General features: G+C 37.4%; 1 protein-coding gene across 1 annotated transcript in view; it reads right to left on the bottom strand.

Moving 5' to 3' along the window:
• Positions 1–567: 567 nt before the first annotated feature.
• Positions 568–16,366, bottom strand: part of LOC118004722 (glutamate decarboxylase 1-like) — a 54,346-nt gene continuing 38,547 nt past the window's right edge. Inside the window, 6 exon segments of the mRNA XM_034996271.1 lie at positions 568–741; positions 3,712–3,801; positions 5,423–5,530; positions 10,705–10,854; positions 15,270–15,348; positions 15,451–15,515. Of these exon segments, the coding sequence (XP_034852162.1) occupies positions 568–741; positions 3,712–3,801; positions 5,423–5,530; positions 10,705–10,854; positions 15,270–15,348; positions 15,451–15,515 (666 nt within the window).

Consider the following 16,366-nt stretch of genomic DNA (forward strand, 5'->3'; position numbering starts at 1 on the left):
CAAGGTTCAAAAGGGAGATGTCAGACCCTGTCACTCCTGTCTCTCTGCTCCAAAATACAGAACACTTTATTCCATCCGATCTGTTTGAAAAGGAGAAACATGCTGTGTCTGATTTTATTTTTTACAGAGACAGAATACTACCATGTGATATTGAAAATGATTTCAATTCAGGAAGTCTTTATTCAGTTAATTCCAACATGTAAATATATGCCAAGTTACTGAATGCCCACAGTGGAACTTCTTCCTTTACAAAAATCCTCTAATGGAGGGATTTTTATCTTTCTGACTCTCTGGTGTACTCTGAACACACCAAGAAAAGTAGCTGACATTTAACAGATTTTCAATAATTTTGATCAAATTAATGAAAATAACAAATACATGACTGAACTTGAACTTATTTATCTTCAGTGAACCGGCTTCCCTTTCATCATCTTACATAGCAAAGGATAAAAGAGAATCATAAGTTCTAAAAGAGGATACCACTTACAATATTCCTCTCTTGTTATCTTCAGCAGCAGATTTTTTTAAGTTGTTGTTCACACTTGTATTCAAGCTCATACTGAAGTCTCATAAATCCTTTCCAAGCCTTTCAATTTCATCAATAAGGTAGTCAACATCTGCTCGCCTTGTGGCAGGGTTAGAAAAAACCATTTGAAAAAAATTTACTTTGTCCCCACATGGCTGGTAGCTTATCATGGCTGTGCCTTCCTTCACCATCTGTGCTTTAATCTTCGGAGCAATCTGTATGTAAATGTAAATATTATTAAAAGGTAATTTTACAAGTATAATGCTCTCCCACATTCTAGATGGCTACATAACTATCATTAGTTCGGAGTAAATAGCAGGCAATTTAAAACTATCAGGGATAATTTTTAAGAAGAGGCTGAGTACAGGAAAAAAAAAATAACACCCATCATGCTCTATATTCCTATGGTAGCTCTCATTACTTCACAATGACCAGCATCTGCATAAAATAAGATAAATGTGCTAGAATGCATTAAAGAAGGTTGTATGACATCTTGCTTATATTTATATGGCAATTGAAATAGAAGTATCTGAGAAAGAGGTGAAAGGAAATAGGAAATGGAAAAATGGCATATTCTGGTATTATAACTTTCATTATTTGAATTATTGTACTACATCTTGAGTTTTTCTACAAGGTCACTGTTTTGCAGCAAAACAGTTTCTTAGTAAATTTCCCGGAAACAAATCCCGCCTGTGTAATCATCCTGAATGGCTCTTCCAGCAACAACACACCCATGACACAGGGTCACATTAGTACCTTCTCGGGTATTATCAGCAGGGCAAAGTGGCGCGGACACTCAGGAAAGCCAGAAGAGGGCATTCTAGAACCCCTCAACCTGCTCCTCTTCTCAAAACTTCTGCTTCTGCACACAGCTCACTTTTAGAATGCTGCAGATGCTACCCATGACTTAACTTCCCCCTAAGGCTTATGTAATGGCTGTGTAGAAGCCAATATATATTTATCTCCCTTCTAGTCGGGCATTTCACATAGTGTCCTTCCCTAGCTAATATTTTAGTTAATCAAGATGATCATAAAATAATAGATACTAGTTATTGCCTGCAATATTTTAAGGAATTGTTTCATGGTCTTTCCCTTGCCTTCCATCCAGGAACATGTCCCTAAGAGGGACAGTTCTCTGGTAAATGAGCTGTGTGTACCTCGGGGGCCAGCTTGCAAGTCTGTGTAAATACGTGCCTCACTAGCTCTCAGCTGGTAGTAAGTGCCCTGGTGGAAGACCACACTTATAGATTTAGAAAACTAGGAAGAGTTTCACTTAAAACTTACCTCAAACCATGAAATATTTTAACAAGTCATATTATGAGAAGCAAAAAGCAAAACAAAACAATCTTTATTTTCACTTAGGACTTACAAGCCCAGTGAGTTGTTTTTTTTTTTAAGATTTTTTATTTATTTATTTGAGAGAGAGAGAGAATGAGAGACAGATAGCAAGAGAGGGAAGAGGGTCAGAGGGAGAAGCAGACCCCCCGCTGAGCAGGGAGCCCGATGCGGGACTCGATCCCAGGACTCAAGGATCATGACCTGAGCTGAAGGCAGTCTCTTAACCAACTGAGCCACCCAGGCGCCCGCCCAGTGAGATTTTGATGATTGAAAAAGCTGAAGCTCTTGATCACTGGTATCAGAGAGTTTGTGTTCAGTGCGTGCTAGGACACCCCACATTACCCAACATAAGTGGTTATGATGTTGGCTTAACTCAAAGTAAAATGTGTATCTGTGATGCATGCTTAAGATTGGTAAAAAACTTACAATAAATATATGTGATAAATTACATATAATGGTGGTGATCCTCTTTATTTTAACATATATCATTAAGGTAAAGACAAAATATCCCCCTTGCTATGATATTCATTTGGATTTTTTTTCAGTATTATTGTTTATTGTTCTCTAATAAAATCTCACATTCTTGCTCAGATGATCTTTTTTTTTTTTTCTTATGTTAATCCCCATACATTACATCATTAGTTTTAGATGAAGTGTTCCATGATTCATTGTTTGTGCATAACACCCAGTGCTCCATGCAGAATGTGCCCTCCTCAATACCCACCACCAGGCCAACCCATCCTCCCACCCCCCTCCCCTCTAGAACCCTCAGTTTGTTTTTCAGAGTCCATCGTCTCTCATGGTTCGTCTGCCCCTCCGATTTCCCCCGCTTCATTCTTCCCCTCCCACTACCTTCTTCTTCTTTTTTTTTTTTCTTAACATATATTGCATTATTTGTTTCAGAGGTACAGATCTGAGAGTCAACAGTCCTGCACAATTCACAGCGCTTACCAGAGCACATACCCTCCCCAGTGTCTATCACCCAGTCACACCATCCCTCCCACCCCACCTCCCACTCCTGCAACCCTCAGTTTGTTTCCTGAGATTAAGAATTCCTCATATCAGTGAGATCATATGATACATGTCTTTCTCTGTTTGACTTATTTCACTCAACATAATACCCTCCAGTTCCATCCACGTCGTTGCAACGACGTGCTCAGATGATCTTTTGATAAGTATTTCAAATTTTGTAACACTTCTCCAACTACCTCTTCTATTGCTGTTAAGAATTGTGATGATTGGGCGCCTGGGTGGCTCAGTCGTTAAGCGTCTGCCTTCGGCTCAGGTCATGATCCCAGGGTCCTGGGATCGAGTCCCACATCGGGCTCCCTCCTCGAGGGGAAGCCTGCTTCTCCCTCTCCCACTCCCACTGCTTGTGTTCCTGCTCTCGCTATCTCTGTCTCTGTCAAATAAATAAATAAAATCTTAAAAAAAAAAAAAAAGAATTGTGATGATTTATATTCTTGTCTTCTCTCCTACTAAGCTTTCTTAGCCAATTTAGGACTGGGATTCTGTCTAATTTATTCTATACCTTTAACTCTTATTGGAACACCTGATATACATTAATTGATGAATGGCTTAAGCAAAGAGTAGGAAACTCAGCATATTGCATATTAAACACTCAGTAAATATTTTTCAATTATATAAATTATGACTGGATTAATTTGCCAAATGACTGACATGTTGAGATTGAGCTCATCTCTATACAAGTATTAAATTAATGGCTTAGGGCCACATGACCACCATGTACTAGCCAATCAAACTAACCAGACAGACACATTATTTAAAAGGCAATATTGAAATTAAAAACAACACACACACACACACACACACACATATACACTTACCTTTTGGAATTCTTGATCTCTTTCAAAACCTTTTGTCATATGTTTAAGTCTTGGTGGAAAATACCAGAAGCAGACATTGGTGAACTCAGGCTAAATCAAACATAAAAAGTTTACAAGTATCCTTAAAACCCTACCTAATTCCTTAAGTATTTCAGAGGTATTTTAATGAATTTGATTGTTAATATGTTTAAAAATAGTTTTTAAGGACCTAATACACATCAGACCCTGGGCACAGAGACAACAGAAATGGTCACTGTCCTCACAGAGTTCCCAGTTTGGCCTAGGCTCTTGTTGTCTTTCTCGAAAACCTCTCCTACCACAATTCTTGATGATTTTCCTATCTATGCAGGTCATCCTCAATGTGCTCTGGGCTATCAGTTCCCTCAGAGATCTTCAGCCGCCCATTCCATGACCATTCCTCAAAATATTTTAAACAATAATGCTAGTTCCAGTTTCATATTTGAGAAAGGTCATTTGGGTTGAAATATGGACAATGGATTAGAGGAGAGAACAAGTGGAGAGAGAAGAATATTAGATATTAGAATATTAGGCTATGATAGTAAGGCAGGAAAGAATGGAGAGGACTTCACTAAAGCAGTGGCTGTGGGTACGGATCGGAGGGTTTACACTTCCAAAACCCTCAACAGATATAATTAACCTCTCTCTGAATTCACCTTGAAATAACCTCTGAAAGGTTATTTCAAGGTGGATTCAAGCTTTCTGGTTTCAGTGACTAGATGTCTTTTACATAGATAAAAAGTGTAAGAGAACTTTACTTAAATTTAAGCTCATTTCGGAGAGGAAAATAAACTAGTAGAGGATATGCAGTATTTAAAAAAAGACAGACTTTTGGGCACCTGGGTGGCTCAGTCGGTTAAGCGTCTGACTCTCAATTTCAGCTCAGGTCTTGATCTCAGGGTCATGAGATCCAGCCCCATGTGGGGCTCCACACTGGGTGTGGAGCCTGCTTAAGATTCTCTCTCTCTCTCTCTCTCTGCCCCTTCCCTTCCTCTCTCTCTCTCTAAAAAAATAAATAAATAAATAAATTATATTTTAAAAAAAGACTTCTTTACTTCTAGTTTCCACTTAAGATTGCAAGAGACTCACAAAAATTAAGATAATAATATAGTCAGAGGAAAACAATTTCAAAGACAGACAAAGCACATTTTTTTCCTAACAGTTGTTCTTATTAGCATGGTTTCATGCCATTGGGTGGTTGACTGGGACTTGGAGAGGAAAGTGGACAGAATGCTGGCAAAAATCTCAATTTTTTTCATTAATATCTACTTAGTGGCTTAATAATGATCTACTAAAGATTATCATAATTTGAAGTCCACCTTCTCCTATGATCTGTCCAGAAACCCAGCTGCATAGTATAACATACAAGAAAAAAGCAAGTACAATTAAATTACTCTTATTCTGTGCCAGAGAAATCAGAAAAGCAATTGTAACCAAGTAGTTTTAATTGTCTTAAAAATGAAAATATTGAATATAATCATCAGATAAAAGTCTTTTGGACCCTTGGCATATAAGACATAAAACTTAAATGAAACAGGTTTTAAAACCTAAGTGATTTGCATTTAGATAAGATAAAAATATTTATGATATTGCTAAGTATACTTTTAAAATTATCTCAGGTAAAATTCAGGTAAGAATTCTCAGCAAAGTATAAACCAATTAAATTATAAAAAAAAAAAAAAGAAGTCCTTACCTCTGCATCAAACACAAGCTTAAAGTTATCTTTTTTCTTCAAAACCTTATAGAAGTATTTTGCAAGTTCCATGTATCTGTTGATCTGTGCCTCAAAACCACGGGTTCCCTATAATAAAAAAAAAAAAATCAAAATAAAGTTTCCATTCAAAAGTAAGTTCCTTTAAATTACATTGAAAAAGTTCCTGAAATTGATTAAAATTATTTAAATGTACTTATTTAAATAATGTGATTATTATCTTACTACTAGTAGGTGTTCTCCATTATTACTTCATTTTTATTTCCAGATCCTTATCCCACTTTGATCCCTACTGTCTGTGAACTTAAGGCCAATTACTTAGGCTTCCATACTGCAGGGCCTAGATCTACACATGTTCTCTAAATATTTTGACATGTAATTTTCATCTGTCTAGTATGTAGAGCAAATTTTTTAAAATTACATGTAATGTTATGAGGAGTGGGAGAAATACTACAAATAAAGCTCTTGGCATATTTGCCAGCAGAATGTATTTAAAAATTAACAACCATTGAGCTTCTGCTACATCACAGGCATGCAGTTCAGTACTTGAATCACATGGTTAAATTTACTTTTAGAAGAGCCCTAAAAGGTGGGCAACTGAGACACAGAAGCACTGTCCAGTCTGTGTCTCCACCTACCTTCTTTCCCTTGATGATTTCTGCTTGTCTCGTGGTACTAAGCACTATACAGGGGGTGATTTTCCCACACCCTGTTTTCATTTGAGACCTTCTCTCTGAATCTCAGACTTATACACTAAACTACTTATTCAACTCTCCACTGAGATGACTAATGAACATCTCAAAATGGCATGTCCAAGACTCAACTCCTGATCTTTCTACACAAACTTGGTTCTCCCACAGTCTTTCCAATGTTAATAATGTATCAATTTGATCTTCTAGTTGCTAAAGACCAAACCTTAAAGCTCTCCTATCCTTGAACTTCTGCTTTTTCTCCTAGTCCACATCTAACATTTTGGTAAATTTCATTAGGGTTACCTTCAAAATGTAATTAGAATCTAATATTCCTTAACCTGTCCACTGCCACTCTGCCGGCCCAGTCACTCTCTCCCCATTATTGAAATTGCCTCCTAACTGATCTCTTTGCTTCTGTCCATACACCTGTAACCCAAGCTGTGGGTATGTATTCACAGTTATTCTAGGCTTTACAACCACATGAAGTGGTATGTTAGTGGATTCTCAATACATAAGCCTTTGTAATCAGAGCTGGCTTCATGGGCATGCCACCTGCATGGTCACGCAGGCCTTATACTCAGAAGGGATTTGTGTTTAATTTAATTCTCTGCCATTGCTGTCCTGAAATTCTTTAAAATTTTGCCTTGGGCTTGTGTTTGTAGGTAAAGTGAATAAGTGTCCCTAATGAGACTGTGGATCATGCATGTGAGCTAAGGAGATACAGGCAACTTCCATGTCTTGCCACCCTATTCACACACAGCATTTGCAATGTTCAATGAACACGGAATTCCACTGGCCCTGTCATATGTGGGAGCTCCGTGACTCTCCATGCAAGTACAGGTGAACATAACTGAGCAAGCGGGGATGGTAAGAGCCCTAAGAGACCACACTTTATGCTCAAACCAGAACTTGTTCCCAACAGAATTTGTTTCCTTCACTCCTTATCCTTTTCAGTGAATTCAGTATCTTTCTCCACAGGAAGTATATATGTATATTTTGTGTAATATTTATAATATGTATATTTTATATGTACACATATATAATATATGTAAAAAATTTAATTATATGAATATGTGGTTAGAACCAACAACTCTCACGATTTTGAACAAACATTCATTTGGAAAAGGCATTGTTAGTATTTGAAATGCTTAAGAATATGAATGATTCAGTATCAATGGACTGATTTCTTGTGATAACCACATTATCATCTGATATTATGCCAGAAATTTTTCTTTGAGGGCAATCTGGTTCGGGGGAAGTTATAAACAGTTAAAAAGGGAAGGAGAAAAGTTATTAGAAATTTATTGATGAAGAATGTACCTACTTTCAATTCTGACAAAATGAGGCCAAGGATCATTGAAGTGATTACCATAGAATTTACTACTTTCCAGGAATTTTCCATATAGAACTTTCGGTGGCATTCATGCATATTGGATTGGCATTTAAAAATATCAAGGTATGTGTCCATATTGCAAATGCATCTTTAAGCTCTGTGAAAAAAAATCTACAAAGGTTGAATATTATAGACAATGGCACTTATAGTTAAAGCTTTATTGGCCCCCGTTAGCCCATGTTCTCCAAAAAGCAGACATCACGATGAGATTAAAGGTGCCAGGATTTTAGTGGTGGAAGTAGCTTGTTGGAAGAGATTAGGAGGAGTTGGTTAGATTGCGAGAAGAAGTCAGACCCTAAGTGAAGGGGAAAGGGGGCCTAAGTGGGGTGAGCTCCCTAGACTACCATGAAGTCTGAGGAAAATACAGAAAGGCCACTGGGGGGCCTCACACCAAGTCAGCTGTCAGAAGAGCCTTATGCCTCTCAGGAAGGGGAATGCCTTAGAATCCTAGACTCAGTCACTGGCTGGGAGAAAACTTTGGGAAAGAGCCCCGGGGCAAATGTAATTATGAATTTAAGAGAAGCAGATGGGGCTTTTGGACAATTAAACTCCCTATAGCATTCTCATGGCCAAAACAGATTCATTTTAAGAACCCAAAAGCAGTCCAACCCATGTAGAAAAATCCATGTAAAAGGAAGCTTTTGTGTTATATTTGCTTTTGCATGTATAGTCGGTGTTTGTAGCATCTTATATTAGTATATGATTTTCTCCTTATTTTTATAACCTATCAGTATTTTATGTAATTGATTTTATTTATAAGAAATATGAATTTCATTAACAGTGGCTCCTCTTTCTACCATCAATGAAGTACACATTGTGTAATTAGAGCAAAGGAGGACAAAATAGAATTTTTCTTTTTTTTTTTTAAAGATTTTATTTATTTATTTGACACAGAGAGAGATAGCGACAGCAGGAACACAAGCAGGGGGAGTGGGAGAGGGAGAGCAGGCTTCCTGCTGAGCAGGGAGCCCGATGCGGGGCTCGATCCCAGGACCCCAGGATCATGACCTGATCCGAAGGCAGACGCTTAACGACTGAGCCACCCAGGTGCCCCCAAAATAGAATTTTTCAAACTTGCAAGTCAACTCCTCCCTTTCGAACCTGCTATGGATATTTCCTGAACTTGATTTCCAGTGTGAGTCATGTTTTTTTTAATGGGAAAAGCATTTGCATTCCAGTGTATACTGAGTTTTTATGTAATCATCTGCACCCACTGAAAGGGTATTAAATTTTTCTTATCTCCCCAGGAGTCAAATGCTTTTCAAAAGAAGATACTTTAGCATTCAGGAGTAAACATGAGCTCTCTCCTTCCCTCTCTCTCCCTCAGAGTGGGTGTGCCAGCTCAAGTACAAGATTCCAGTTTCCGAAATGCAGGCTCCCTGTCCTGTGGTAGAAATCTCCTTTGCACACATAGGGTGATGTGACATGGCCTTACCGTGTTGCCTGAGGGGGAACCGGGGTATGGGAAACTGACACTGAGATATTCTCTAAGTAAATAGGTGATCTTCCTCTGATTCGGAAACCTTATGTTTATAGGAAAGATGAAGTAAATAAATATAGATACTAAATATTCAGTGGTCACATCTGTTTTATAGAAGGCCAAACAAGGTGGCCCAAGTACACAATTCTTTGTCAGTCTAGCTTAATCCAGGCCAAACGTGCTTATCTGTGCCTTTTAAACTGCAGGTCATAGGCCATTGGTGGATAATAGAACCAGTTAAGTGGGTCATACCAGCTTTTCTTTCAAAGAGAAAGAGTAGAATAGAAAATATTAGAGAATTTCATATTATAAGGTGTTTTCCTGAAACTTTTGTTTTAATTGTGTGTGTGTATCTATTATTGGGCCACAAGAAATTTATTTCTTACTGTGGATTGCATTAAAAAAGGTTAAATGCCACTCCTTTATTGTATAAAATAACAGATGAGCTATATGATGCTTTTCATAATCACTTACATATATAATTTCTTTTATAAATGTTTTGATACATATTGAGCATTTATGAGTTCAAGGATAAACCTGTTGACAAGTATCTAGGTGTATATACTCATTTAAGGAAAGTCAAGGTATATGCAGTGACTGACAGCTAAGCTTTAGCAGAACCAGCAACCTCTTATAGAATTCAGGAGGTCCATGAGAATATTTACATAAGTAAAATCTGTACAGAATCAAACTGAGGGATATTTGGATTATCAGTGTCTGAGAGATCTACACAAAATTTTGAGCTTTGTGTTTGCAAAAATTTGAACTTAGAATATTTTTTAAAGCAAGTTTAACAAAATTTCCAAACTGGATATTTAAAAATCTTCAGGAAAAGAACTTAGACAATGCATATCTTTGAATGGTGAAAGTTATTAGTGAAACTCCAAGATGAACTAATGGCTGATTGTCTTCCTGAGTAACTGATATTCTTGTATCAGAACGTTGACTATACATCAGGTTGTTGCTGGGTGACTTCTATGAAAAGTGGTGTCTCTGGTTTTGTGGTAATAGATTTCTAACAACAACAACAACAAAAAGACATCAAATTAAATAGCAGTGTCGGTAATACATTATAGATGATGTTAGTTCATGTCAAAGCTTTCATCTACACAGAACCCAATGTCCATCTTTCTATAGAGGACTGGGGATGGAGTGATAGAAACAGCTTCTAAAAGCATGCCAATTATTTAAGTTAAAACTTATAAATAAGGGGCAGGCGAAGGGTATAGAACATATCCTGCTTTGTCATAATCTTTGGAGAGAACATCTGCTGATCTTGACTCCAAGGTAGATTGCACATCCATGTAATAAATAAGGGTTCACATCTGAGAATCTATGTTGACTTTATGTCTACTTGACTATTAACAATTCCAATGAGTAGGAGGGAAAAAACAGTTTTTTTTAAAAAGTTGCAGACAAGTTTAAATTCTTAACAGATTTTTATTCCTACAGTTTGGTAGAGTATATAGTAACAGTGGGACATGCCAAATTTTTTTCCACCTCAGTTGGAATTTAGACCTGAGAAGCCAAGCTTGTCATCTGTAATTAGAAATATAGTGGTTTTCTTGAGAGATGTTTAGGAAAATAATGAGACTAAAACTTTGGAAAAGACACCCAAATAGAACTCTAAAAAAATGGAATAGTCTATACTCTTTATCCAAATGAAGAGGACCTAATAAAAGGGATGACAACTTCCTACCTTTGCTTTCCACATTAACCATAGCTTAAAGATATCAACATGTCGGCCACACTGAATAGTTTTATCTCCAGTGTCAAAGTCTACATCGTAGAGTTCATCTGGCTGGAAAAGATATCCAGCTCGCATCTGGTTGCATGCTTCCAGAAGACCCTAAAGAAGGAATAATATATCTACATGCAGATTATATACATTTCAATAAGAAACCACCATTATTTATTTCAATTAACTTAGCATTTCTACTTTACATACACTTTTTTTCGGTTACCTTCATTTATTTTATTTTTTTAAATTGTATAAAGTTTTGCATTTTAATTCCGGGATAGTTAACATACAGTGTTATATTACTTTTGGGTGTATAATCTAGTGATTCAACAATTCTGTATGCTATTCAGTGCATGCACTTTTAAAGAGAATTTTATCTTATATAAAAATATGTTACTTTTCTAGGATTTTAATACATCCAGTTGTTCTTTGGGTTTATCTGGAACAACAGATGGTATAATTGGATTAACACAATTTCTATATTTTTCTTTAACTTTTCTCAAAGTCCTTGAAGTTTTGCTGCTCTTTTGAATCACTTGCTACAATATATTGAAATTAATGAGCACTGAGGGCCTCGTTCACTTGAACTAAACTATCCCATGAATCAGCCATTCAGGTGCCAGTTAGCAAAGTGCTCTGAGAGTCACAGTAGGTAGAGAATAAAGTAACCCATTCATTTAATTTTGTGCTTCTCACATAAAAGATGTTGAAAGAATGGAGAAATATTTGCTTTGGATGGTTAAGAAGAAATGTTTCCCATCACCCAGTTAAAGAGAGACTTTTCTCAAAGGGTGTGTACAGAGAGAGCACAACCAAGGCTAAATCCGTGTGCACAGACGGGGTACCGTTTAAATATACATCAAGCATAACTTTTGTACAAGAAGCAAATAACAATATTATGTGTTTAGTATCAACTGGCCGCTTCACAAATAGTATATCATTTGAGCCTCACAGGAAACTCATAGCAGAGGTACTATTGTTCTAGCATTTTTGTAGACTGAGGAAATGGATACTTTAACATATTGAGCAATCTTCAAGGTCACATAACCAACCAGTGATCAATCTGGGATCTGACAGAAGGGTAGTTTGTCTTGGAGTTTGTGGAAACCCAACTTCCAAGCAAAAATCTCACACTCCTTTGTTTAGGATAGGCTGTGGATCTAGGCAAAGGAGCACAATGTGGTGGTAAGAATTGAAGTATTTAGGGGAAAAGGAATAGAAATGATACCTTGAAAAGAGTGCCTTATGTATCTATATGTTAGGACTCCTCTTTACACATGTAAATATTTTCTTTAGTTTACTTCAAACTCCCTTTTAATGTTATGTTAGACAAGAGCTGGAGACTATTTAAAATACTTTAAAACAGTATAATGTATGGGGATTAACATAAGAATAAAAAAAAGAAAACAGTATAATCAGTGTAAGTTTTATCTACTCTCCTGATGTGATGAGTAAGCTACAGTTAGTCATATTTACCCCCAATCTGTTGCGCACTGTGCGAGGGCCGGGGATTTGTGGTGAGCAAGGGTGGAAATGCTCTGCCCCACGGACCTTACAACCTGGGCTTCAGGAGGTTGGGTGGGTTGGACACTAAACCAAATATGGCATATGTGAATGTGAAATTGTACCCAGGTTAAATGCTATGAAGGAGTTTCACAGTGTTGGGATATTCCACTCTAAGGATCAAGGATTTTTCCCGTAGTCTGAAAGTCTAGGAAGACTTCTGGGTAAAAGTCATTTTCGAGTTCAGTATGAGCTAAACTAGAAAGATGCTGGGGGAAGGTGTGGGAGACAAAATGGAGCCAGACCCTGATAGGCAGAAGGAGAAACTCCTGCGAAGGTCATAGGGGACAAGCTGCATGATTCCTTGGAAGTAAGGGCAGGTCAAGGGATATCAAGGGCAGAAAGCAAAAGGAAGCACAAGATGAATGGGAGAGCCAAGAAGGGTATGGGCTGTACCTCCCAGGCTTTGTAGGCCATGTCAGGGATTTTAATCCCCATCCTAAAAGCAATGAGAAGCCACTGAATGGGTTTCAATTTTGCATTATGAAAAAGTCCTTCTGGTTGAAAGAGATTGACATGATTAGCACTTCATTTCAAAAACACACAGTATAGGGTGCCTTGGGTGGCTCAGTCATTGAGCGTCTGCCTTCGGCTCAGGTCATGGTCTCAGGGTCCTGGGATCGAGCCCCGCATCGGGCTCCCTGCTCAGGGGAGAGCCTGCTTCTCCCTCTCCCACTCCCCCTGCTTGTGTTCCCTCTCTCACTGTGTCTCTCTCTGTCAAATAAATAAATAAAATCTTTAAAAAAACAAAAACAAAACACACGGCACTTCCTTTCCCTTAAACAATTAAAGACATTTAAAATAGTTTTAATTGTATTTTAGGTACAGTTACAGCAAAATATATATACTTATAGTGCCTATATGTGCCTTTTCAGCATCAAAAAATATATTCATCAAATACTGAATATACTTGGTTTAAACTGCTCATTAAGGCATGAGTTAAAATGGTCTAATGTGCAACCTTAGGCATTCAGATGGTTGAATAGATAAGGATCAAATGTTCCTCTTAATTTAAGGCTACAGCACAATAGGCTTATTTTCCAGAGTGACCCTAAAACTAGTGAAAGCTTTAGTAGTTTGGGGGTTCTGTTCTCCCTCCATTGATCATCTATCTGTCTTTAAGAAAAGATAAAAAAGAAGTATAAAACAAGAAAACAGAAACTTAACTTCTTTGAGGAACACATGATATGTGATAACAGAATAAAATGTACTATTTCAACGTACTCACTATGGATGAAGAAATCAGGGAAGACTGCAAAACATTTGTTTTTGAGTCTTAAACATAAAGATATCAGAAATCTGAACGTTGAGGACAGACCTGTTAGCAACAGGAAGAGGGAACAAACTCAGAAGCTTCTTAAAGAAAACAAATGTAGTCAAACTATAATTTCCAGATATTGGACACACAGGAGAGGACAGGAAGGAGTAGCCTATTAACCTGCAGGCTTCAAACACAAGGCAGCTGCCCTTTTATTGATGGGATATTGAAGGAATATGGCCGCCATGTGGCCAACTTCACAGTCTGAAGCAGAGCTAAAAGTTCCAGCCTGCGTCGCTGAGAATGGCCTAGGCTAAGAGAGAATAAAGACTCTTTCAGGAGAGACAAAGTGGGCACTGAGTACTCAGGAGTGAGTTTCTTAAATTCCACATATAAGTGAAATCACATGGCATTTATCTTTCTCTGACTGACTTATTTTGCTTAAGCAAGATACCGTCTAGCTCCATCCACATTGTGGCAAATGGCAAGATTTCATTTTTATGGCTGAAAGAGAGAGGCAAACCAAGAAACACACTCTTAACCCTAGAGAACAAACTGATGGTTACCAGAGGGGAGGTGGTGGGAGGGATGGGGGAAATAGGTGATGGGGATTAAGGAGGGCACTTATGATAAGCACAATATATTGTACACCTGAAACTAATATTACACTGTATGTTAACTACACTAGAATTTAAATACTATTTAAAAATAATTAAAATAAATTTTTTTAAAAAAGAGTAAGTTAAGGCAATTTGTAGTAAGAACACCGACACTTTATTTTTATATCCAAACTCTTTAGATTGCTGGTGAGTAAGAGAGAAAGAAAATAAAGCTGTAACTGATACTACATAAAATGCATTTGCATTTCTGACAATGACATGGAGATAAGAATTCCTAAGTTGAACTTCATCATTGTATCCCTCCTTGGAGGAGATCATGGGCTTATCTCTCTGTGTAGCATTGCGTTTATTATTGATGGAGATAAAATACACAAATGAATAAGCATATAATAATTTCATACAACACATAAATTTGTGCTTTCTATGCTAAAAATACATTGCAGTTACTCAGTTATCTACACTTAAAATAAGCGACATTGGGGCGCCTGGGTGGCTCAGTCGGTTAGGCGACTGCCTTCGGATCAGGTCATGATCCTGGAGTCCCGGGATCGAGTCCCGCATCGGGCTCCCTGCTCGGCAGGGAGTCTGCTTCTCCCTCTGACCCTCCTCCCTCTCATGCTCTCTGTCTCTCATTCTCTCTCTCGCAAATAAAAATAAAAAATCTTAAAAAAAAATAAATAAATAAAATAAGCGACATTTTTGGCCCTACACTCTGAAATAACAAATGGCCTGTGGGCCAAATTTGATCCTTAAGAGACATTTTGTTCGTTCATGGTGTTTTAATAAGTGGGGCATGAATGATCAGGTTTTTTATAGACCTCATCACCGCCCACTGTGTCATCCCAGATCTTATCCACACATGGAGTTACCACCTGTGCTTACAGTCATTTGGTTTTGTGGCACTTCAATGACCCAGTGGCTACTTAAAGATCAAGGGGGAAGGATCAGCTTAGGAGGGCAAATTGTCCTTCACTGTGCTAATTCAATGAGGCCATAATTATTTTGATTTTTAACATTCACAACGAAGCTAGTCTTTACTAAGACATCCATCACAGCACTACTTAAAAATAGAAATCATTTACTTTGTCCCGGATCAAGATAGCAGAGCACTGAAGGGGGACACCCATGAGTTTATGTGGATTCCAGGTCACAGAGTTGGCCCTAGGTGACAAAACAGTTCCAATCAGTGCTCACAGTCTAATGAAAGAGAACAGAAGCCTAAACAGGTAATTTTGCTTTCACAAGCAATGGCGCAGGTCTTACCTTTCAATGCCACTGAGTTTATGGGAGTGGTTTCTGGACAGCAACAATTCACCTCCCCAGGCTGCCTACAGGTACAAAAGATATGTGTTCTTCTATTAATTCTTTCTTTTTAAATAGCATCGGCCACTTTTTCCCATGTTAAATTATTTCAAAATTTGATGAAGCTTTAATTGCTGTGTTAGATAATTATAAACTTCGCTATCATTATACTACTTATAAGAACAATGCATTTTAAAATTTCCTCCTCTGAATTCTCATTGCCTATTCGTGACACGGTAAAGTTTTAGGTTTCTAATTAATTTTGTATAATTTCCAGAGACAGATAAAAAAGTTGGCATCAAATTTGGCAATACCACAGAAAAATTAGCATCTCTCCCATGTTGTATAATTTTAAATTTGTCTAACTCTTACCAAAGCTGAAGAAAGTTTTGCCCAAAGTCATTGTACTAAATTAACAGCATCAAAAATTGTGATTTCCTTAATAGGTATTAATTTTAAAATGTTTATTAGAGTAATGGGCTAAATCTTCTTTTGATTTAAAATCAGGTTTAAGGGGCATCTGGGTGGCTCAGTTGGTTAAGCGCTTGATTCTTGATTTTGGCTCAGGTCATGATCTCAGGGTCCTGGGATTGAGCCCCGCATCAGGCTCTGAGCTCAGCGTAGAGTCAGCTTGAGATTTTCTTCCTCTCCCTCTAACCCTTCCCCTGCTCTCACGAGAGTGCTCTCTCTCAAATAAATAAAAATAAATAAATAGATAAAGAAAATCAGATTTAACTTTCGTCAAATTTATTTTCTAAATTGTTGGTTGAAGAGAGGTTTGGGCTCTTTTAAAATACTTGATACAGTATCATTTGTAGCTCTTTCCAGGCTAATATATTAAGTCTATTTTATTCATTATAAAAATTAGTTTCCAGAG

This window comes from Mirounga leonina, unplaced genomic scaffold (assembly GCF_011800145.1).
Source record: "Mirounga leonina isolate KUSES-001 unplaced genomic scaffold, KU_Mleo_1.0 Mir_93, whole genome shotgun sequence".
Classification (NCBI taxonomy): Eukaryota; Metazoa; Chordata; class Mammalia; order Carnivora; family Phocidae; genus Mirounga; species Mirounga leonina.